General features: G+C 47.6%; 1 protein-coding gene across 2 annotated transcripts in view; it reads left to right on the top strand.

The window, feature by feature from the left end:
* Positions 1-22,645, top strand: part of Mindy4 (MINDY lysine 48 deubiquitinase 4) — a 110,978-nt gene that overhangs the window by 14,883 nt on the left and 73,450 nt on the right. For both annotated transcript variants that reach the window (NR_197244.1, NM_001431721.1), the window contains 1 exon segment: positions 3,476-3,882. Coding sequence is in view for 1 of the 2 variants with exons in the window: in NM_001431721.1 (NP_001418650.1) it covers positions 3,476-3,882 (407 nt within the window). In the remaining variant the exon portion in view is untranslated.

A 22,645-nucleotide genomic window follows, 5' to 3' on the forward strand; every position in this document is an offset into this window, starting at 1 on the left:
TGTCTGCCATGTATGTTGAATCTTTTATTCCTGTATGATTAAGCAGTGTGATGCATCAAGTCCTTTGGAATATATCAGTTACTGAATTATATAGATGTTCTAAATGGAGACACACACACACACACATGCACACACACACACACACACACACACACACACACACACACACACACAGCCGTACTTGTTGACATAACCACCAAAGATTGCAGGAAAAATTTAAAATCCCCCGAAACACTCAAGCTTTTGGTGACTGATGTAGGATTCCCAAAAGTTGTGATGTTTACCCCACAGCTTGCGTTTCAACACTGAAAACAGTGCACCATTTGTTTCCCTTGCTGTGACAGGCTCAGTTTATTTTCAAGAAATGCCTGCCAAATTCTAGTCTGAATCACTATTGTCTGTCTGCCCGAGGTCCCCTGAAGAAAACAGCAAGTTCCCGGCACTCACAGTTAGACGGTTGTACACACCGCAGCCACTGCTCTTCCTATGCAGCAGAGCAGGCGTGTGCACCTCCGTTTGGTTGTTTGGAATTCTGAGGTGATAGGTGTGACAGTCTAGACGGGACGCGGTTAATAACACTCCATAATAAAGCTTCAGCGGCACTGTTTAAGTCGGCATCATGTCTGTTCACTTTTATTGCAAGTGTAAGGCAGCGAGGAATACCCAGAACGAGCGTAGATTTATGCACATGGCCAGCCATGTTCCTGCCGCTGCTGTGGACCCTAAATCACACCGAGAAAGGCAAATTGGCCATGTTTTTACTGTCTCAGTCAGTTGCCTGTCACCCCAACAAGGTAACCGAAGGTGGATAAGTGAACAGAGGTTTATTTAGGTCATAGTTGTGGGTCTGAGAGTCTCACGGCTCCTGTCTGCTCAGACTCTCATGAAATCCTTTCGTTCTACCTCATAGTTCAGCAGGGCAGGTGCTGTTATTGTGGGAGTTCCTGTGAGAGGGCAGGCTGTGTGTAAGGAACAGGGATTCAGGGGAGCTGGCAGGTTCCTTCACAACAAACCATCTGTGGGAGTTGATCCAGTCCCATGAGATCAGCATTGATCCCCTCAAAGATCACCTCTGTGATTCCAGTTCTCTTCTGGGGTCTACCATGTCACCTTAATGCCACCAAGCTCACACCATGTGGGCCCTGGAGGACACACTCGAGTCATACCTAGCTACTATGTTTGTTTTGAATTCCCTAAGTGGTCTGGGGGCTTCTAGGGATGAGTGGACCCCACTTTGAGAACCACTAGTTTAGTGGGTGCCAGGGTTCTGTCTCCCACCAAGATGGCTCAGTTCTTCAGTGTGTACAGGCGAGACTTCTGGTGAGAGGGAGGTGACTTTCCCTTAAGGGCGTTGCTGAAGACTTCTTTGGAATTGTTTGGGGAAATGAGCTTTCTTGCTTTTGTGATATCTGAGTTCCGTAAAGTGCATCAAATACTGATTACTGTAGAATTTCCTGTTTCCTGGAGGGAGTTTGGCATTTTGGTAACACTTGCTGGGTATCCCTCAGTTTTTACTAGTAAGTCATGGGTGAGGTAAATGTGTCTCTTTGGGAAAGGTGACCACTGCTGTCCTCCCTGTTTGCAGGCATGCCCTGCGCAGTCATTTCCATGAGGCCAGAACACAACAAATTAGTTCTCCCTATTGCAGCCCAGGCTACTGCCTGCCCCTGAATGAGTTTTGGAAATGCTTAGATATCCTGAAGGAAAACTTAGAGGTGGATTTTGTCTCTTGGCAGCCCTCCCATGCCCACTGCCCTTTGGGTAGTAGCAGGAAGCCCCATTTCTTCAGCACATAGGAGGGGGATAGTCTACCTGACTTTATTGGTCCCTTCTTTTTCAGTAGGCAAATCTTGATCGTTAAGGAGATACAGGCAGCTGAGTTAGGGTCTCCATAACCACCACAGTTGAATAAAGAATGACTTTGGCCATTCCTGATCGACTACCAGGAGTGAGAGTGGCCTACTGACTGTCATGGTTCTGTGACGTGCATGCTCTGTATTTGGGCTCTATCTTCTCTATCCATGGTAATGAGAAGGACGGGCTGCAAGCCCCTCCTCTCTCATCCCAAATGTGGACCAAATGTGTTTTGGATTTAGAATATTTATATTTCAGAAGGTTATCATAGTGCATATGTCACATAGCACGTAAGTTCATGAGCAAAACCAAGCATCTTTAGAGCTAAACATGAGGATATCAATCCTTTGAAAACTTGATAGCCACATCCCTAACAGATGAGAACAGCTCATCGCAGGATTGCTTTCAAAATGGCAGGTAAGGTGCTGTGGACAGCTTGCATTACTGGTGAGGATGTGACGGATAGAGAAGTAAAATCGCTTCCACAGATGACTCAGCCGTAGGTGAGGAGACAATAAGGAGAGACTCATGATGCGTCTGGTGCCACCTGAAGTGCTCTGGGGAAGGAAAGAGTGAGAGAAAACCGCAAGGATGCTCAGGAATCTGTTCAGGAAGGTGCATTGCAGTGCCAGCTTTGGGGGGCACCTTCCGGAGTACATTAAGGGAAGGAGTCAGTCCCCTCAGGACTCAGAGAGCTATACAGAAAAGGAGGCAGGAAGAGTGGAAAACCTGAAGGGGATGGAGGACACCAAGGAAGCAAGGCCTTGTAAACACACCCATATGGTGCACACAGGAACTTAAGGACACTGAGGCAGCGTGCACAGGGCCTGCACAGGTCTGCCCCAGATGGCTTTCTAAAGCCAAAAGGAGAAGAGGACACAGTTCCCATCTCCTAACTGTTACTCTGGTGAAAAGTATTTTTCTCCAAGGCAGTCTCACTGGGGAAACAAACCACTCTCAAGGGTAGGCTGCATGCCCTGCAGTAGATGGTTAGCAGAACAAAATCAAGGGCATCCTTGGGAGGTCTTTATTTCATATCAAGTTAGTGCTTTTTCTCTCTTCTCTTCCCCTTCCTTCCTTCCTTCCTTCCTTCCTTCCTTCCTTCCTTCCCTTTCCTTCTTCCTTCGTTTCCCCTTCCTTTCTTTCTTCCTTCCTCCCTCCCTCCCTCCCTCCCTCCTTCCCCCCCCCTCTCTCTCTCTCTCTTTCTTTCTTTCTTTCTCCCTTCCATGCATATTATTCTGTTTCCTGGGATCCCTATGTGTACGACACCGTGTGTCTCTATCTCTATGCACTTGCTATGCTTTTTCTTTGGCTCTTGTTTGGTTGTTTTTTGTCCACTCTGGTTTGTTTGTTTTATTTTATCTCATTATTATTCCTTAGATGCCTGTTTATTTCCAAGGAGAGACAGAAAGGGTGTGAATCTGGGTGGGAGGGAAGGTAGGAGAGCTGGAGAAGTAGGGGGAGAGGAAACTAATCAGAATATATTGTATGAAAAAATCATTTCAATAAAAGAAAGAAAAAGAAGGTTGGGGTGGGGATAGACCTTCCTGGGGATTAGAGGAAGTACTTTTTCCAACTCTTCTAGTTAAGGATGCTCTCTGTCTCTTTCCTACCGCTTCAGGACTCTTTCCGCAAACGCTCTCTGCGACGGTCCTCGACTTTGAGCAGGAAGCTCCAAGCCCCAGAGGAGAGCCAGCAGCAGTCCGAGCCATTTGTTCACACCCCAGTCTGTCCAGGACCACAGGAGGTCTCTGCTTCTAGCAGTGACTCCTTCTCCAGGAGTCCTCTGGGTCAGCTGAATGAACTGTCTATAGAGAAGCCAAATGCTACTCCTAGCAGCCAAGGGCCGTGCCAGAGGGACAGGCCCAGGCTAAGAAGTATTTCAGAGGACAGCCCACTGGGGTACAGCCACACAGAAATCATCACGACACCTTTGAGGCTGGACTTGCCTGACGGGAATTCCAGGATGCCCCAGGAACGGCTAGAAAGAGCATTCAAGCGGCAAGGCGGCCAGCCCCCGTCTCTCAGGTGAGCATGGAGAGCCAAGGTGGGGTTTTCCAAGCCAAGCACCACTTGGCACACATGGTTCAGCCTCTTGTGGCATTCATGGGGCTCTCTTGGTCTCTTGTGCTGTCACTGCAAGCCGGTGAGGCAGGCAGGACCAGAGGATTATAATCAACCAGGAAAAAATGGAGCCAGAGGTCACACCTTCCAAAGTTCAGAGGGAAGCCTTCTTTACCCCTTCTGTTCTTCTCTGGGCGTAGAAGACTTTAGTTGATGTCCATAAGCACAACTGGAGTGGTACACTTGGCTGATGTGAATTTGAGGAGTTCCCTGCATTCGAGAATCACCCCAAAGACTTTGTGGGCGCTCCATTTTTGACCCCTCTTTTTACTTCCATTCTTTCATAATAGGCCACTGGGGATTGCTGCAGTAATCAATTTTTGACTGCTCATCCAGTCCTACCCTGGGAACGAGCCTCTTGGCTATGATAGCACAGGATTTAATTTATTAACATCTCATTTAGGACTTTAGTGCATAGATTCATGGAGGAGATTGGCTGGTGGGTTTTCCTGTTGCCACTCCCTGGTTGGATGCTGGCCCCTTCCCCTCTCCTAAAAAGTGAGTGCTATCCTAAATAGTGATGCTAATCTCCGTCAATACATGGTAGAGTTTAGCCGGAAGGACTACTAAAGAGTTTTAAGTTATATCTTCAGTCAAAATGCTTTTAATGTCAGTTGGGCTTATATTTTTCAAGGACTTTGACAGTTTTCTCTGTATTTAGATTATTAGTATAAATTACACAGTTAAAAAATGCTTTCTTCACTTTCAAGGTTGTAAGATCCACAGTGATGTCTCTGCTTCATTCCTGAAATTATTAATTAGTTGTCATCAAAGTGTTAGTAATTTGTTCTTACCATCTAGTGCACTTGAGTGTCTGTGCATTCACGCCCATTCGTCTTATTTATTTAGTCTTATATTTTTTCTAGGAATCCCTTTTGGCTTTATGTGTGTCTTTTCAGTACTTTGGGCCATTTTTAATTATTTCATTTATCGTACTCCCTTTTGGTTTGATGTGGGACTGCTTTCTAGTTTGTTTTTGTGGCTCTTTGACGCTTGCTTCTCAGCTGTCTTCGTCTGTGACTCTGTTGTTTGGTGGCCTCCTCCCATGACCTTAGGCTTTCTTCCTGTTGGCGGCAAGTCAGTCAGTTTGCAGGTTGCTTTGTGCTCTTCTGAGGGTGCCGCATTGACTTCCTCCCGGCTCCTTTAGGGTATTTTTCTCTTTGGCTTCCAACACTGGGGCTTGCCACACCCCAGGGTAGTTTTCATTCTTTTGGGGATACATCAACTTTTCTGAAAAAGAGGATTTATACTTTTCATCAGTTTTGGAAAAATATCATCTGTTAACCTTTGGAGTGCTGTTTTTGTTTCACTCCTTTTCTTCCTTTTCTTTTTTTCTTTTTCCTTGTTTCCCTTTTTGGCCTGGGACTCTGCTTACCCGGATGGACTGTTCCCTGCGTTGTGTAGTATGGCTTTTAAATATCTTTATGTATTTTCTCTGTCATTCTCGATGTGTATTTCCACATGGATATTTTTTCTTTTTCTTTTGCAATGAGATCTCACAGTTTCAAATGCCTGGGCTACCAGTGCTGGGACTGTAGGAGGAGTGCACCACTGCCTCCTGTCTTTAGTTCATGTTCTTTTCTCTTTTGTCACATCTAATATGCTATGTAAACTTACGTAGTAGCTTCTTAATTTCCATTATTTTTATATTTTAGAATTTTTATTCACTAACAAAACAGATTCTCCTCCTTATTTTCAGGGATGAGATTCCTCATGGTTTTGAAGTCACCGCGTCATGACTCCAGTGGGTGAATCACCCCTGGGTCTGCTGCTACTGTCTAGTTTTCCATTGAATTTTAGTCCTTTTTTTGTCCTCTTTCCGCTCATTTTTGGTTATTTTGACTGGACCTTAGTCATCGTGTGCGGATATACTGGGTCTGGCTGAGAGAGAGAGCCACCATGCAGGCCTGCAGGGGAGTCCCCGTCTCCTTCTACCTTGATTTTGTGTACTAAGTCTTGTTTGGCATGTGCTTTACATTTAAAAATTCTTACTCAATTCCTTCTTGATTTTATGTTTCAGTAATATTTGGTGCTGTTTCTGTACACACAGCCTTCACTCTCCTGTTTATGTATTTGGTTGCTTCTTCTTGGGGTGGAAAGAGCTCTTTTCACTTCTGTCTTTGTAAAGGGAGAAGGTTTCTTCCGGGCCATCCTGTCTGTGGTTTCCTTATACCCTGGCTTGTGGCGTCACCTTTGCTCCTCACTGAGGTCTTGTTCCGGCAGGGTAGAACCTCTTGTCGATTTTTTCCCTCCTTCCCACTGCCTCCCTCCCCCATCCCTCTGTCCTTTGTCCCCTACCCCTATCACTCCCTCTTACCCATCCTTCTGTAGCCTTCCTTCTATCCTGAAGCCACACTTAATGACTCCTGTGGCCTTGTGCTTCTAGCTCTGTTTCTTGCTGGGGTCAGTCTTTCTCCTCCAGAGCTGGTCAGGTCTTCATTCTTTCCACAGGATTTGGTTGTTTCTGTGGTACAACATGTCCACCCACTCCTGTGGAGGGGGCAGTTCCTGTTTCCCATCATCTCACATGGTCCCTCCCTTGTTAGTCCCATGATTTTCTTAGGCTGGCTCCTGGATCATGCCTTTCCTCTTTACCAGCATTTATGATTACCAGAGAGTCTTGGTTATTGTCTATTGTCTGTCTTCTCCACTGAAGGTTATTTTCACAAAGGCAGGGACCTTTTTGTTCCCTGTGTTTCTGACAGCACCCTGTCTGCAGAGAATGATCACTTACCATACTAGCAACTGACTTCAATGGCAGTGCGGAAGTCCGTCCTCTCATGTGGGTCCACACTGTGTAAAGCACTGTTCTAAGTATTCTGGGTAATCATCAAAATATCTGAGGGGATAACCCGTGTCACAGATGAGGAAGCATACTCAGAGGCATTCATTTGCCCACACTTATGCATCCAGTGAGAGCGCAGAGCACATGAATGACTATGTCACATCAGTCCCTGAGTCCAGATCCATCACAGCCTTTGGGTGATGGCTCCCTAGCCTCTAGCACACTGCTGACTGCCAGAGTCTTCTTCATCCTGAGCTGGTCAGTTTACCTCTAGTTCAGTCCACAGTCATTGCCTTGGGTTTCCCTGTTTTGCCAAAGCAGCTTTGTTCTAAAGAAGGGAAATATCAAAACCAGTCCGTGTGCTCACTCTCGTGCTGGGGTGGTGGTCTGGAAGAGTGGCTCTGGTGTGTAGAGTGGGAGGCCTGGTGTCTTCAGTTCTGTTCACTTTTCCCCTGAGCTCTAGTGTTCTGGTTGTAAAGTCATCTTGTTTACACATATTACTGGCTGGAGTCTTGTTTCCCCTTATTGTGTCCCTTGTGGGAATTAGCAGGTATCTGCTGCTTGCAGGGCACTTAGGAGGTATGGCTCTGGAATCTGATGATGTGGGTTGGCAAACCAGCTGCATCTTTCTGTAACCTCTGCCCTCACAATCACCTACTAAGTCTTGGGAGATGGCATGAACTTCATCTTCTAGGAAGAGGAAGTGGGTTAGAATGTTTGGCCCAGCTCCCTGTCTTTCAGTATTTGGCAGAGTGTAATCAGGGGTGTTATGTATTTAATAATGTGGACGTCCATCAGTCAGTCAACATACATCTGTGTGTGTTCTTCCCCGTCTTCCTCCTCCTCTGCCCCCTCACTGTCCTTGTCCCTCTTCTTTCTGGGCACCATATTAAATGCATTACATTTTCCCACTTGTTCTCCATAATGATCCACTGAGGCAGGTATTATTTTTTGATACTGTTTTTAATTCGGAAAGTTTCCATTGATAATATCTCCCCCACCCCTACAAACAACTAGTAGAACAAAAGGCATTGAGCAGACCAGAGCTAGGTACAGCACCTGTGTGACTGTTAAGGCCAAAGGCAGGAAGTCGGAAGTCTTGAGTGCTGGTGGTCCCGAGGAGACAGCCTTCTTTAGTTCACTGTAGGCTGGGGCAAGTTTCCTTGTGTGGTCGCTGGGTGTAGAGGCCACCCCTGGAAGAACTGCTCACTCTCAGAAGGAAGAAGGTTGAGCTTAGGATGTCCCTTTATTTATACAAAGATTAGCCATTAAACAAGTCCTACTTCCTCCTCCTCCTCAGGAGGAATGGAGGAGAGGAGAAGGCCCAGGAGGAGGAGAGCACTGAGCTTTCTCTATAGCATGGACCTTTCTAGATGCACACTGGACCTGGGTTAGGAGGAGGGAGGGATGGTCTGGCAGTGTAGGCACACGTGAGGCTGCATCCATTTCTCATTGCAAGCTTAAGAATCTTGGGTGGAAAACAGAACAGCGTTTCACCACCCAGAGGTCAGATATCTGAGCTGAGTCACACTAATGCTGAACTGTGGGCCGGACTGCTTGCTTCTCTCATCGATTCCAGGGGCTGCTGGCAGTCTGTAGCTGCTGCTCTCTTCTGCCATCTTCAAAGCAGGCCACATTTGCTGAGTCCCTGTCAGGCTGCCACCTCTATGCTTTCTCCTCCTTTGTTCTTCCACAGCCAAGACTCTGCAATGATATGGGCCTCCTGGGGAACCAGGCTGCTCTCCTCAGCTTGAGGTCATGTGGCCAGCCACCACCCACAGCCTTAGTTTGCCGTCGCCGTCTAACATAAGTGTGGCAGGCCTGGGGTTAGTACAGGAGCAGATGTAGAGGAAGGGCTCATAACCAGCAGCATCTTCTTGCAGTACCTCAGAATTCTGTTTGGTCTCACTACGGTTTTTCATGATTGTCTTCTGTCCTCAGTCTGTCTGTCTATACCACCCAGGAGTTGGTGTTTTCACTTTTTCAAGGCATTTTCCTGTGTTGATCCTTTCCTTTAAGAAAACCAAAACCAAACCAAACCTGGGCTTTGTATGAGCAGGGTCACAGGAAACCCCATAGCTACAGCCATTGATCCCCGCGGTCCACGGCAGGTTCATGGGTTCAGGGAAGGTGGTAATGTCACCAACATGAGTGGATTTCACGTGGATATGTTCTCTGATACAATGTGGAAGTATTAAGGGCTCCACAGAAGAGGAATTGATTTAATAGACCACCGCACCCCAGGTTTTAAATTGGGTATTTAAAAAGGCAGAGTATACTAGAGGCTCCTTTGGAACCCGTTTATCCTCTTGTCTTCACTGTCTGTAAGGGTCAGAGGTCCTTAGCCACTAAGATCTTTATGTGGGGATGGGAAACAGCCCAAGTGAATGGAGGGACTCCTCAGGCTGTGTAGGTGGCGCTCAGCCCTTGTACAGTTCCAATACTCACTGCGTGCTGTGGGTGCGTGGCTCTACTCCCCTCCCACAGCTTCCATGGCGCATGCGTGCTGCCCTGTTCTTTATAAGATCTCTCCCTCAATCTTAGACGGACTGGATTTCAGATCCGAGACACAAGGAAACAGGGAAGAGGGTTAGGGAATGGCTATAATCAGGAGAAGCCAGGGAACAACCTGAGGGAAAGCCAGAAGGAAGACAGGGTTAGTCTCTGGGAGCAAATAGGAGATCGGGCCCTGCGGGACAGGCTATACTGGGAGGAGGGGAGAAAGTGACATCCAGGACTTATTGTAGGGCCATGGTGGCCACTGAAAATTCTTGTTCTTAAAGAAATGCCTAAAGGTCGTACTGAGCCCCCGAAGGCTGGGCCTCGGGGGTTGAGAATTGTTAAGGTTGTTAGCATGAAAGGCAAGGGGCAGGCGGTTAGGATGTCTGTTTGCCATAGTCTAGAAGAGAGTGAATGGTGACTTTCCTAAATCAGAGTGGTGACAGCGCAGGTGCATATCTCTCTCTCTCTCTCTCTCTCTCTCTCTCTCTCTCTCTCTCTCTCTCTCTCTCTCTCTGTGTCTCTCTGGGTGTGTGTGCGCGTGCGCGCGCGATGCACGTGTGTGTGCATTTGTGTTTAGGATTTCTTCACAGATTACATCTTTTATGTTAGAGAAGAGGGAGGAAAGATGACTTGAGGCATCAGCTCCAGAAGGGGTTGTCTTTTCTGAAACAAGGAAGATGGGAAGAAGCAGGTTTTGGTTAAGGTATCACCACCATCTGAATAGCTGGTTCAGCGTGTGTCTTTCTCCCAGGTGGCTTCCCATACACAGGTCAAGGACCATGTTCTTGGAGTCATAACTGTGTGCAGAGTTGTCCTGTGGCTCTCATTGCAGGTGTCATTGCTGTTGTGAGTGGCTGCGGTGAGGGGGGACCAGGGCAGAGGACAGAGTCAGCAAGGACATGGGGTCTTAGCTTGATCCCGTAGAGGGATGTGGAGTCTGCTTTGGAATCCTTGTCAGTCATGGCTGTGGGCTACCCGTCCTGGGCCTGACTGGGCCGTGAGCTGCCTCCTTGGTGAATTATCTCAAAGTGCTGAAGCGGTGAGCCCTCGGAGGCTGGTGGGACAGCAGATGGAATGGATGCCTCCAGAGTGAGGCATTTTGGGGAGCACTGGGGCTAACAGTTCTCAGAAGTTCCAGACGCTCATCCTCAGGGTGTTAAATATACAGTGAACACATTGCGGACCCTGTTTGAGGGTAGGTGTCCTGGAGGGAGTGGCCAAGCAGGGCTTTTTCTCAGAGGAAGTACAACTCCAGCCGGCAAAACTGGAAGAAGCCGTGTCCAAGCTTAGCTTCTCTCAGCAGGGCACCAGTGACTTTTTTTTACAAGAGCACCCCTGTGGCTATGTTCTCTTCTACCAATAAGACAAGTCTCTTGAATCCTTCTTGGTACTCCAGCCCTGCCAGGCACTAGAGATACCAAAAGGTAAATCATCTGCCTTCCTTTGTGAGCCAGAATCCATTCTGGACACTAAAGCACAGCCATGTTCAGAAGTAGGAGAGCAAAGCACAGTGAGCAGGAGCTGTGCAGTGGACAGAAGAGGAGGAGGCCTGGTTTAGAGTGGTGTGTTCAGTGCAGGGGACTTTGGCTTCACAGGGAACAGCCACACTAGGCCCCCAGACCTGGGCCAGGCTGACCTGCCTTCTTCTGCTGGAACAGCTCCTTCAGACACCCAGGGCCCTTGCCCAGCCTTCGTCCAGGCCAGCGGTTGGTTGAGGAGACTGCTCCTGACTCTGGTAGAATCTTTCAGGTTCTAGAGAATGGACACTAGGTGGCAGCGTAACTTTGTCCATCTTTGGGACTTGTAGTTGTCCACTTATGTACATTCAGCAGTACTCATTAAAATCCCTCTCCCTCTCCCTCTCCCTCTCCCTCTCCCTCTCCCTCTTCCCCTCCCTCCTCCCTCCTCTCTCTCTCTCTCTCTCTCTCTCCCCCCTCTCTCCCTCCCTCCCTCTCTCCCTCCCCATCTCTTTCTCACCATTCGTCTCTCAATTCCAAGCCCCCCACCCCCACCCCCAGTCACTTCCTGGAGTCCCCAGACCAGGAGCAGAGGCTTCAGACCCACAGACGCCTGTCCACATACCGAGTTAGAGGGACTTCTACCAGCTGAGGCTTGGCTGTCACTTAGGAGAGCATGTGGCATCTGCAGTTTATTGACTGTTCCCCTCACCCAAGCATCCTGACTCTGACAATCTGTACACCACATGGGACTAGTAGTGGGTAGAATTTTCGTCTTAATAGGTCTATGCATCGTTTGGTCTTTGTGTAAGACCCTGGAGACTCAAATTTGCCTGCTCTTTGAGACCTACACAACACCCAGATGGCCCCCTGCCCTCTGGCCCGCCCACAGGACCAGGTGGCCTCTTGGAGCTCAGCCTTGCTTCATATTCTGACCTGCAGAGCTGTCTTGTGTGGCCCACTACCTCCTCTGGTCTCAGACTGGGTCAGGGTTGACCTTGTGTATGTTCTCCAAATGTAGCCCACCACTCTTCCTTCTCCTTCCAAGGCTGACACTGGTGATCGAATGCCATGTGGCTGTGGTGCACATCACAGGCCCCACTCTGTCTCCAGGAAGGGCATGGTGTCACTGCAGCCCTCGGGCACAGGATCAAGGATCTCATGTCACTGTATAGTGTATCCTTCAGGGGAAAGAGGCTTCCCATGATGCAGATTTCTCTTGAGACCAAGAAAGTGTGTCCAAAGGGCTGTTGCCCACGTGTCTCCTCTTTCTGTCCATCGGTGGACATGGTCAGGGTCCTGAGATCCTTGTCAACTCTGTTGTCGTCTTGAGTCCTAGTGTGCAAAGCAGGAGGGTATCCCCTGTAGACGAGGTGCTGCTGCCTGGTGGGTTCTCTCTGGTCGTGAGCTCAGAGATCATCTGGAGATTCTTGTGGGAATGAATGGGAAGGGTGGCTGTCCAGAGCCTCCATCCTCGGTGCCTTTTCTGATTCTGAGAATCCAGTCTGCTGGGCTCCCAGATAGCTTCCCACAGGTCCCAGGGTATCGGAACCCCAGCAGAGGCCCACATAGAGATGGGGCTAAGCCTGCTTCACATTCTGGGGATGAGGGTAAGGGTAAGGCAAGGAAAGTGTCTAGGATGCAGACCTTATGGAGCTGTCACCGTCAAGGCTGCTGGATAACAACAGGGTGGCACCCAGAGGGCCTGGCCCTTGACATTCACACTCAGCCTTTCTGTGTTTCTCGCCATCACTGGCCTGCCTAGAAGAATCTGCACACTTCTCTTTGGCTCTCCCAATGTTACGGCAACTTTTTGTACAGGTGGAGTAATAATGTGATACTTCATCCTTACTTTGGACTCCTTAGGGGCTGCGATGGCCCCTATTTCCTAGTCCTTACCCATTTCTGTTTTTGAGGCCGGCAATTTAAAAGTGGAAGGGAGGAGGTAACCATACCGATGAGTGCCGTGAATAACCCTGAAAACCATGAGGAGAACGCATCTAATTCAAACGCTCTTTGTTTTCTTATTAATTTTTTCCATGTGAAAAGGTTTAATGAGAGAAGAAGAGTATAAGAGGAGAGGAGTAAAGGCCGGCCATGAGCACATGGAGGGAAGTGGGGAGGGGAATGGGGAGAGAAGGACAAAAGGGAAGAGGGTAAGAGCAAGGATCAAGAGAAGAGGTGCTTTTCTTATTGACTTTCATTAATTCATACATTTATTTTTTTACACATTCATCCTAACTGCTAAACTTTCATGTAACCAATAAATACAATCTAACCAAGCCAGTCAACTAACTAGCCCAACCAACCAACCCAACTAACCTGACTAACCTACCAAACCAACCAAACTACACACTGAGCCATCCAATCTAGCTAACCAGGCCAATTGGAACAACCAAGCCAAACTGTATTCTCGGTGTTCATCGCCCGAGTGCTACCTTCTTCAGCACGCCTTTTCTGATTGGCTCCTGCTCCTACGCTTGGGCCTATCTCCTCTTTCATGCACACCACCCTAGGCAGGGTTGATAGACTGCCATTCCTCCTGTTGTCCGAGCTCAGGAGTGATCTGTCTTTAATCCCACCTCATTCTGTACTGCTCTACCTGTTCCAATAAGTAACAGTAGAGGTTAATTAGTAGCTTTACTGGGGGGGGGTGCTGCAAGTGTGTGTGTGTGTGTGTGTGTGTGTGTGTGTGTGGGTGTGTGTGTGTGTGTCTGTCTGTCTGTCTGTCTGTCTGTCTGTCTGTTTTGTGTGTGCATGCAGGTATGTCCGTGTTTGTAGTGTGAGGTTTTCTCTCATAGGAGAGTGGGTCATCCCAGACAGGAATAGTTATTTAATAACACAGTCTCTCTCAGGGTTGAGCGATGGGGCTGTATCCAACTGTGCTGTCTGGAGGCATTTCTGATGCTGGTAGAGCTATGCTGGGCCTGTGTCCTTATCCCCTCTAAGGACTGGGATTTAAATAAGAGAGCATCCTCTTTTTTCCTATTCTGAGTCTCCCCAGGGAGTGAATGCTTAGGGACCGGGGTGGAGAAAGCTTGAGTCAAATCTCATTCGTCCTGTGGGAATGGACCCCTTTCCTCCTGACTCCTTGGTTGATTTCCCCTGATAGCAGCCAAGTGGCAAAATTCTGCTGTGCCACCTTTTTAGGGATGGCACTCCCACCCTGGAAAGAAGGCCTTTGAGGCTGAGTTCATCAAATCAAAGTGATGGCCGCCAGGGCAGCTTCCTGTATAGTCAGATTCCATGTGTGCACCTCATTCCAGAAAATTCTACTTTGTTTTCTCTGTTCATTCCATGAGAAGTTACTAAAGCCATGGGATTTCTTTCATTTCCTGTTGAAGACAGTTTCGGAGCCATGGGTCCCTTAGAAGCAGAGTCTTTCCTGATGAGTAAACAGTTTTTGATCTCAATATAAATCCATGGTAGTTAATTTTGTTCAGTGCAGCAGAGCATTTGCCGAGTGTCTCTTGCTGTTAAAGTGGTTTGAGGAGAGCAGTGTTGAAGAGGGATCCTGCCTTCAAGAGGCTGAGACCCCCATACACAGATGTTTGACAGGACTGAGGGGGTTCAACAAAGACAAGTGAAAAGAGCATGACAGAAGGCTATTCAAAGTCTGGATCGTGTCAGGGTTAATGAAGCTGTGACATTTCTGAGTACTCATTATTAAACAGGCCCTATTGCTTTAGATGAATTTTAATCCTGGTGGTATTTAATCCTGGCGGCAACACTAGGAGAGCTACTGGACTAATTTTACAGGTGGAAAAATTCAAGGTACAGAATGACCAAACTGTGTGGATCTGTGGTAAGCAGCCTGTCTTAGTTACTAGTGCTAAGGCACCATGAACAAAAACATCTTGGAGAGTAAAAGGTTTATGGGCTCAGGCTTCCAGATCACAGTTCATCACTGAATGAAGTCAGGACAGGAACTCAAACAGGAACCTGGAGGCAGGAGCTGTTGCCGAGGCCATGGAGGGGTGCTGCTTACTGACTTGCTCCCCGTGGCTTGTTCAGCCTGCTTTCTTATAGCATCCAGGACCAACAGCCCAGGGATGGCCCTACCCAGAGTGGACTTGCCCCCTGACACCCATTAGCCACCAATTAAGAAAATACCCCAATTCTGGTCTTATGGAGGCAATTTCTTTTCAGTTAACACACCCTTCTCTCCAATGACTTTAGCCAGTGTCAAGTTGACATTAAACCAGCTGATACATCCTCACTGTCTCCTGCCCAGGCTAAGGAAGAAGGCTTCTGAGGAGCTGGCATTGTAAGGGTTCCCAGAGAGTAGGTGATTCCATGCTGAGGAGATGGCATGAACAGAAGAAAGGGGCAGAGGGGTTGACTAGGGTATTGGGTGTTTAGGACCAGGAGGAGAGGGGACTGGTGGGCTGGACAGATGACTTGAAAGCCGGGCTTTCTTTTCTAGGCAATAAAAAGAAATGAATTTCAAGTAGTTTGGGTGGCCTAGCGATTTCTTAAATCAATGATGGTTAATTATATAGGAATGTGGAGTACAATGTGGTGTTCTGACACATGTATAAATTGTGAAAATGATTAAATCAAATTAGTATTTTTGTCTCCTTAAACATTTAACATCTTTTGATTAGTGCATAATAATTGTATATATTTTGGGGTACAGTGTGATATTTTGATGCATACATGTACTGAACAAATTGGGGTAACTAACATTTTCACCTCTTCATCCTTTGTGTGTGGAAACTTGAACCTCTTACCAGGTAGAGGCATGCTTTAGGAAGCTTAGTCTAGGGCAGTACTGAACAAAGTGACAGAGGGGCTGGGAGCTGGGTTTCCAGGAAGAAGAAACCTCAGGATGTGGACAACAAGAAAGGTTGAGAGCTGGAGGAGGGAGGCTGCAAGTATATACTGTGGTTTGGATTAAGAAGAAGAAGATGGGTGTTTCTGGACAGGGCACCTTTGCTTCCATATTTCAGGGAAGGCAGAACACAGATCTTGTGCCCAGCTTGGGGAGAGAGGGTCATTAGGCGGTACCAGCATGGCTCTGGCTGGTGAAGTTCTTGGAGGGTTCACATTTCCAAGAGTGACTGATAAAGATGCCAAGGCCAGAATCTTGCAGCAGGAGACCCGCCTGCTTGGCTGGCATGGAGCAAGAGAAAGGAGCACAGAAGGAAGGCTGGGGCGTCTGATCCAGCCCTGCTGGGGCAGAGATGGTCTCTAGGAGGCAGAGGCTGGTCGTTTGGGGAAGGTGGGATGTTGCTGAATCTGGTGGCAGGATGGAGTGGAGGGACTTATCAGTGGCTTCAGAGAGCATTCTGGGTAGAAGATGGCTGGGGGTAGAAGGTGGATTGCATGGCATTGAGGAACAGGAGGGTAAGGACACCCAGTGATCCAGGATCCCTGCTCAAAGGGCCTTCATCTAGAAGAGAAGCCTATGGTATGGGGTGGCAGTGGGAGGTTTTGGCAAATTAAAGAGTAGGGAGCTGGCTTTCAAATTAGGAAAGATGGGAGCATATTTGCAAACCAAGGCCTGTGTTGCAGCTGCAGAGAGCAGAAATACATCATTCTCAGAGCCTGGGGGAGTCTGGGTGTGTGCTAGGGTTGGGTCTGCTGGGAGTGGGGGTTGGGGGACAGTACCAACAACAGCCAATTCATTTTCTGCCATGTTCCACGATGGAAACTGATGTCTGTCATGACGGCCCCAGGCATTGCAAGTTCCCAAAGTGCCTTTTAAGTCCCCAGTGAAAGGGCTGATTCTGCTCAGCAGAGCTTGTGAGCTACTTGATTTCAATGGAGCAGGGATGGAAGATTCTCTGTAGATGCAAAGATGGGCACCCAAGCTCTGGGCTTTGAAACCTATGTATCCTCTAGCCCCTCCTCCAGGCCACATACAAAAGCTGCATACAGAAGGTGGTAGGCAGCAACTGAGTACCCTCTCCACACACCCCTCCATGACAGAGTGTAAAAGTCAACAAACCTGGGATGCATTTGTGGGTGAATGGTATTGCCAAATTCCTTCCCAAGGGATGATATAAGCAATGTCTTCCCCTCCTCCTAAGGTCCCCATGAGAGTTTGAGACATAATTCTACCAAACTTTACTTTGGGGAATGTCCTAGTTAGCGTTTTACTGCTGTGAACAGACATCATAACCAAGGTAACTCTTTGTTTTTTGTTTTTTTTTTCTTTTCTTTTCTTTTTTTCGGAGCTGAGGACTGAACCCAGGGCCTTGCACTTGCTAGGCAAGCGCTCTACCACTGAGCTAAATCCCCAACCCTTTTTGATTGTTTGTTTGTTTTTTTTTCTTTTCAACCAAGGTAACTCTTATAAGGACAACATTTAATTGGCGCTGGCTTACAGGTTCAGAGGTTCAGTCCACTATCATCAAGGCAGGAACATGGCAGCATCCAGGCAGGCATGGTGCAGGAGGAGCTGAGAGTTCTACATCTGAAGGCTGCTAGTGGAAGACTGACTTCCAGGCAGCTAGAATGAGGATCTCAAGCCCATGCCCACAGTGATGCACCTATTCCTACAAGGCTACCCCCCCACCCCCAAATAGTGCCACTCCTGGGCTAAGCATTCAAATCCTGCCATTTCACTCCCTGGCCCCCAAAGGCTTGTTCAAATACACGAGTCTATGGGGGCCATACCTGGGTATAGCATAATTAAAAACGTTCATTTAGTCCAACTTCCAAAGTCCCTGTCGTCTGTAGCAGTCTCAGCAATGTTAAAAGTCCGGAGTTCAAAGTCTCTTCTGAGACCCATCCAATCACTTACCTGTAATCCCCGAATCAAAACAGGAAACCAGCTGGGCAAACTCCAAACTCAGTATCTCCGTGTCTGATGTCAAAGCAGTTTTCAGTTCTCCAGCTCCTTTTTCATCTTTGTTGATGGCAACAAAGTTCTTTTGCAAGAGGGCAGAGATGAACTTCCCAAGATGGTGGAAGTTTGGCTGGAGGGACAGCACCCATGACAAGGGACTTGTTTCATGGGGAAGCGTTGCCTCCCTCTGCCATGAAGGTCAAAGGGAAAGGAGCCCCTTCACCTGAAAAGACTGAAGGTTGGGATGGGTGTTACTGTTTCCTTCTTTCCTGCAGTTCTTAGGGCTGACACATTGAGTTGCCCCACCTGGGCCTACGTGATTGTGGCCCTCCATCTCCTCTCTGGTGCTTCTGTAGGCAAGTGTGAAGGCTGATTGGAGGAGCGTTCTTTTTTATTTTTTCCTTTCAGGGCCTTGGGCTTGCTAGACAAGCGCTCTACCACTGAGCTAAATCCCCAACCCCGGGAGGAGCATTCTTACAATATGGCTCCCTGTGGCCCCAGCATCACTTTGTTTAAATTCTCTCTCTCTCTCTCTCTCTCTCTCTCTCTCTCTCTCTCTCTCTCTCTCCACTTAAAATTTCCTTTCAGTGAAAAGAAAGCAGACAACCGAGGGCCCCAAGAGCATCAGTGGTGGGAACCAGGCCAAGCATTCAGCCCCTACAAGAGATCTAGAGTCAAGGTTCAGTATTCCACACCCACCTGCATAGAGCATCGAAAGAGCTGCTGTGCAAAGGGCACATGACAGGTGTCCAGGAACCAGCCCTAAGCTGCCAAGGAAATCTACCCACACCATAGGCCTCTACAGCCCCAGCCACCCCTGCGCCCCAACAAAGCTTCCCAATAGGTCTCAAGTCACTTTCTATCCTAGATGTGAGCAATTAGCCACCCTTAAAAGCTCTAGGAGGGAATGGAGAAAAGTTGAACATAACCCATTTTAGTTAAAAACAAAAGCATAGCTAGCTCATTTAATATTCAGCAGAGTCATTACAACTGCTCTCTTCTTCCTCTTTTGGAAGAAAATGACTCCAAAGGGAATGGGTCCTAAATGTGGGAGTCTGGGAGTACTTAGACAAGGATCCTGGCTTTAAAGTGTCATCATATAAATGAAGCCACATAGAGTTCTCAGGGGAGTGATGCTGTTTTAGGAGAGGCAGGCTGAAGTACTTAGCCGTGGTGTGGCGTGACCTCACAGCTTGCTTTCAAATGCTTCAACAAAACAACCTCCTACCCCTGAAAAGGAATGAGTGTTTGTGTGTCTGCATGTGTGTGTTGATAGAAAAGATCGAATGTGACCTGTCACCCTAAGTGAAGGACACACAGATATGTGACTTGACTTATGTTTTTTCTGTGGAGGAGGATTCGAAGCATGAGGAACAGGTAAGGAAAGTGAGTGGTGGATAGCATGTATCTTCTACCACTGAGGAAAGACCCTGAAAATGGGCGAGGTCATAGTGCTGTGAAATGTTGGAATCAGGGATGGTGATGGCTCAAATTGGGCTAGCCAAGAGATTGAGGGTGCATGCTGACACGACTGAGGATCAGGAGTGGGGCAGCTCCTTTGCTATATGGTGGTGACTGCTAGGAACCGTGGCTGTCACAGAACTGGTAGCTTGTAGCAGCTGCGTGGGTAGCACCTGCCTCTGGGTTGCTCTTTTGAGCACTGGAAAGCTGGCTTCTGTCCTTCCCCCGCTACGCACGTCACCTCCATTGACCTTGCAAGGCTCAGAACCCTCTTCTGACCCCCTGGATGTTTTCTTCAAACCCTGACCCTTTGATTAGCCCTACCTCATGAGGTTCAACGTGACATTTCCTACAGCAGACAGCGTGGCGTGGTACTAGTTGCTTCAAAAGGATTATATTTATTCTGGAAAGAGCTCCAGATACCACTGGTTAAAGCGCTTCCTGCTGACTGTGTTATTGGGGCTATTTCTTGCCTTTATGATTCAGGGACTGTAGTCTAGTCTATGTCTCTGCACAGTGGGCTGCTTCGGATGGCAGAGGGTGAAGGCTGAGAAGTGAGAACTTGGGGGTTTGAGAGATAGGTGTCTGTTTCATTAGATTCAGATCCTTACAACCCAGTAAATGCAGAGTCTTTCAAGAGTGTCATTCTGCTATGACAGAAGTTTTTATTTTTGCTTAATTCTTTTTCTGAGACAGGGTCTCATTATGTAGCTCTGGCTGTCCTGGAACTCACTGTGTAGAACTCAGAGATCCTCTTGCCTCTGCCTTCCACCTGCTGGGATTAAAAGTTTGCACCAGCACACCAGGCCTTGGCAGAAGTTTTACTGTTGAGGTGAAAAGAGATTGTGTTTCTTACGTCATCTCCCCCGTCCACCCACCCACACTTCCTCACAAACTCCCATGAAATCTGTTACCACCAAGGGATCCAGACGGGAAATGTAAAAGTCTGAAATCCCCATGTACTGACTTCTTGAGGCAGTTGTGTGCTCTCCAGCTTTGGGACTCAGAGAAAGTATCAGTTCAGTGGTAAGTACCACTTACCAGACCAACCTTGAATAGCTGATTCCTCTGCCACATCTTAATTTCTCAGTAAGCACTCCATCTGCCAGGCTCCCCACATGTGAACTGCCTGTGTTTAATAGCTGGGGACCTGCTTTAGAGACCAGGGATCAGAGAGGGAGGGGATCCCCAGTTTGGACTCAGGAGTAGTCACACCTCATTTCTAGTGAAAATGGCTGCCAGGAGAGGCACAGGAGGCAGCCTAGCTGGCTCAGTGACACATCTAATTTTAGCCCAGAGTGAGCTGGTTCTAAGTCGGGGCTGGCTTACTCATGAAAATTCTCTGGTTTATGTGTATTAGGTAGTATGGTGCTCAGTCTTACAAGGTTAATGAGCTTGGGACAACCTCTTCCCTTCCTTCTTCTAAGAAATATTCAGAAAACAGTTTGTCCTCTGTGCTTTAAGAATAGGTCAAAATTTCCTGGAGGTTCTTTTTCCATGATGGGCAGTGTTGGTGGAAAAGGGAGTAACTGAAGGGGCCAGTTTTGGTTTCTCTGCCCAAACTGGGGCAAGATAGAGGCTCCCCTGGGCCTGTGTGCCTAAGGAGACCTCTGGTCATCCACCAGCTATGAGTGGTCATGGACCCTAGGGATTTAAGGAATAGAAAAATTAGGAAAAGATATCAGAGCCAGGCCTTGTGGGGAAATTCTACAATTCCAGCTACTTGAGGGACACATTCAAGGTTTACTTGACTAAAGAATGATCAGTCAAAGCAATGTACTAGACCCTACCTCAAGAAAGGGGTAAGAGGTGGGGTGGGAAGGGGTTTGGAGAAGTAACCCAGTGGCGAAGCTCTTGCTTAGCATGCCTAAGGCTCTGGTTTCAATCCTTATTACCACAAACAAATCCTGGACCCAGGTCACTTTCAGAGACAGATTCAGAATTCCTGGGCCAGAGACGTGCCCTGTTCGGGTGGTCTCTAGAATTCTTCCTTGTTGTTGTTTTTTGTTTTTGTTTTTTTCTTCCTTCATTGTTAAACCAGCTTTATACATGCTGGGCAAGTCTCTACCACTGAGCTTCATTCATGCTGGGTAGGTTCTTGACCACTGAGCTTCCCTTTCACGTTGTTTCAACTTTGAACATTTCGTGGGTGTGGTTGTGTGTACAAAAGCCTAAGGTCAACATTGGATGTCTTCCTCTTTTGCTCCCCACCTTATTTCTTGAGACAGGGTCTCACATTGGTCTAGAACTTGCCAATTTGCCTAGACTGACTGGCAGCGATCCCCCAGAATGTGCCTGGCTGCTTCTCTAGTGCTGGGATTACAGGCACGGGCTCTATGCCCAGCTTGGTACATGGCTGCTGGGGATTGAACTCAGCTCCTCATGGTTGTACAGCAAGTGCTTTACCGACTGAGAAAATCCCTTAGTCCCTTTTTTAAATTCTACTTTTTACTGTTTAGTTAAACTCACTCTGTAGTCTTGGCATACCTGAACTTGTGCTCCCCTGCCTGAGCCTACTGAGTGGCTGAGATTACAAATTTGCATCATTACGCCTAGCTGGTTGGACTTTTTAAAGAGAAGGAATAAAAAAAAATTTCATTTTTCCCATTCTCTAAAATTAACAAATGACCTGGATACATTTGAGGACCCTTTGTAAAGGAGGACTCCTGGAGCTGCATGAACTTAATGGTAAAAGAGACTTTAGTTGAGTTATTATAATTTTTGGATGAAATTAATACCTTCCATACTGTTGAGATAAGTGGTCATCTTGAAGTAAAGGGCCCACATCTCAAGTGACAGGGATTTGTGAAACATTTTACTGTATGGTTTCTCCTTCGTCTGTGTCACCATGGACCTATGTGTGGGAGATTGGTTTGTAGGGGACAGCTGAAGCCTGAGCCTCAGTGTCCCCATTTGTGAAAATAAGGACTTTGTGAGAATTAGTTTTGAGAGTTGCTCGCAGGTGCCTGGGAAAACAGACAGTGGCTGTCACAAAGGCAAAGCTGGTGTTTAGAACACCTAGACTGTCAGGGAGGGAGATCCGGGCCAGGGCAAATCATCGGAAAGCCACTTGGAGACACAAGTGTCATTTAACAAGAATGACGTTGCTTTCTCATTTGTCTCTTTCTGAATGGTTGGTCCATCTCTGTGGCCCAGACAGTGCTGTTTCATACCTGCCCTTCCCAGATCTTTAATGATTTGATCAGCAGGGAATGGTTGGTGTGTTCAAAATGAAAATACATCATCCTGGAAGTTGTTTTACACTGTCCTTTGGTTTACTCAACCAAACAGAACTAAGTAGACTGAATGTTTGATGGGGCCAAGGAAAGTTGACCTTTCTCCTTGGCATGGAACCCTTCCTTGGATGTATTTGTTGGCCTTCATTGTGCCAACAGTAAGGGTAGGACGACTGTGACAGTAAGGGTAGGACGACTGCCCCAGTGTGGCTTCTACTCACAGCTAAACAAACATCTCCACATAGCTTTCCAGCCACTGTGGAAACCCAGGCCACTTATGCAATGCCTTCCTGGTGGCTTGTGAGAACCTTTTAGAACACGGAGGATGACTTTAGTCTCCCTGTGGCAGGTTCAAGGTTATGGAGACATCCTTGCTGTCCCAGACTCTCATACCATCCTTGGAAGGCAAGTCTGGGAAGCTTTGTGCTAA

Source organism: Rattus norvegicus, chromosome 4 (genome assembly GCF_021556685.1).
Source record: "Rattus norvegicus strain SHRSP/BbbUtx chromosome 4, alternate assembly SHRSP_T2T, whole genome shotgun sequence".
NCBI lineage: Eukaryota > Metazoa > Chordata > Mammalia > Rodentia > Muridae > Rattus > Rattus norvegicus.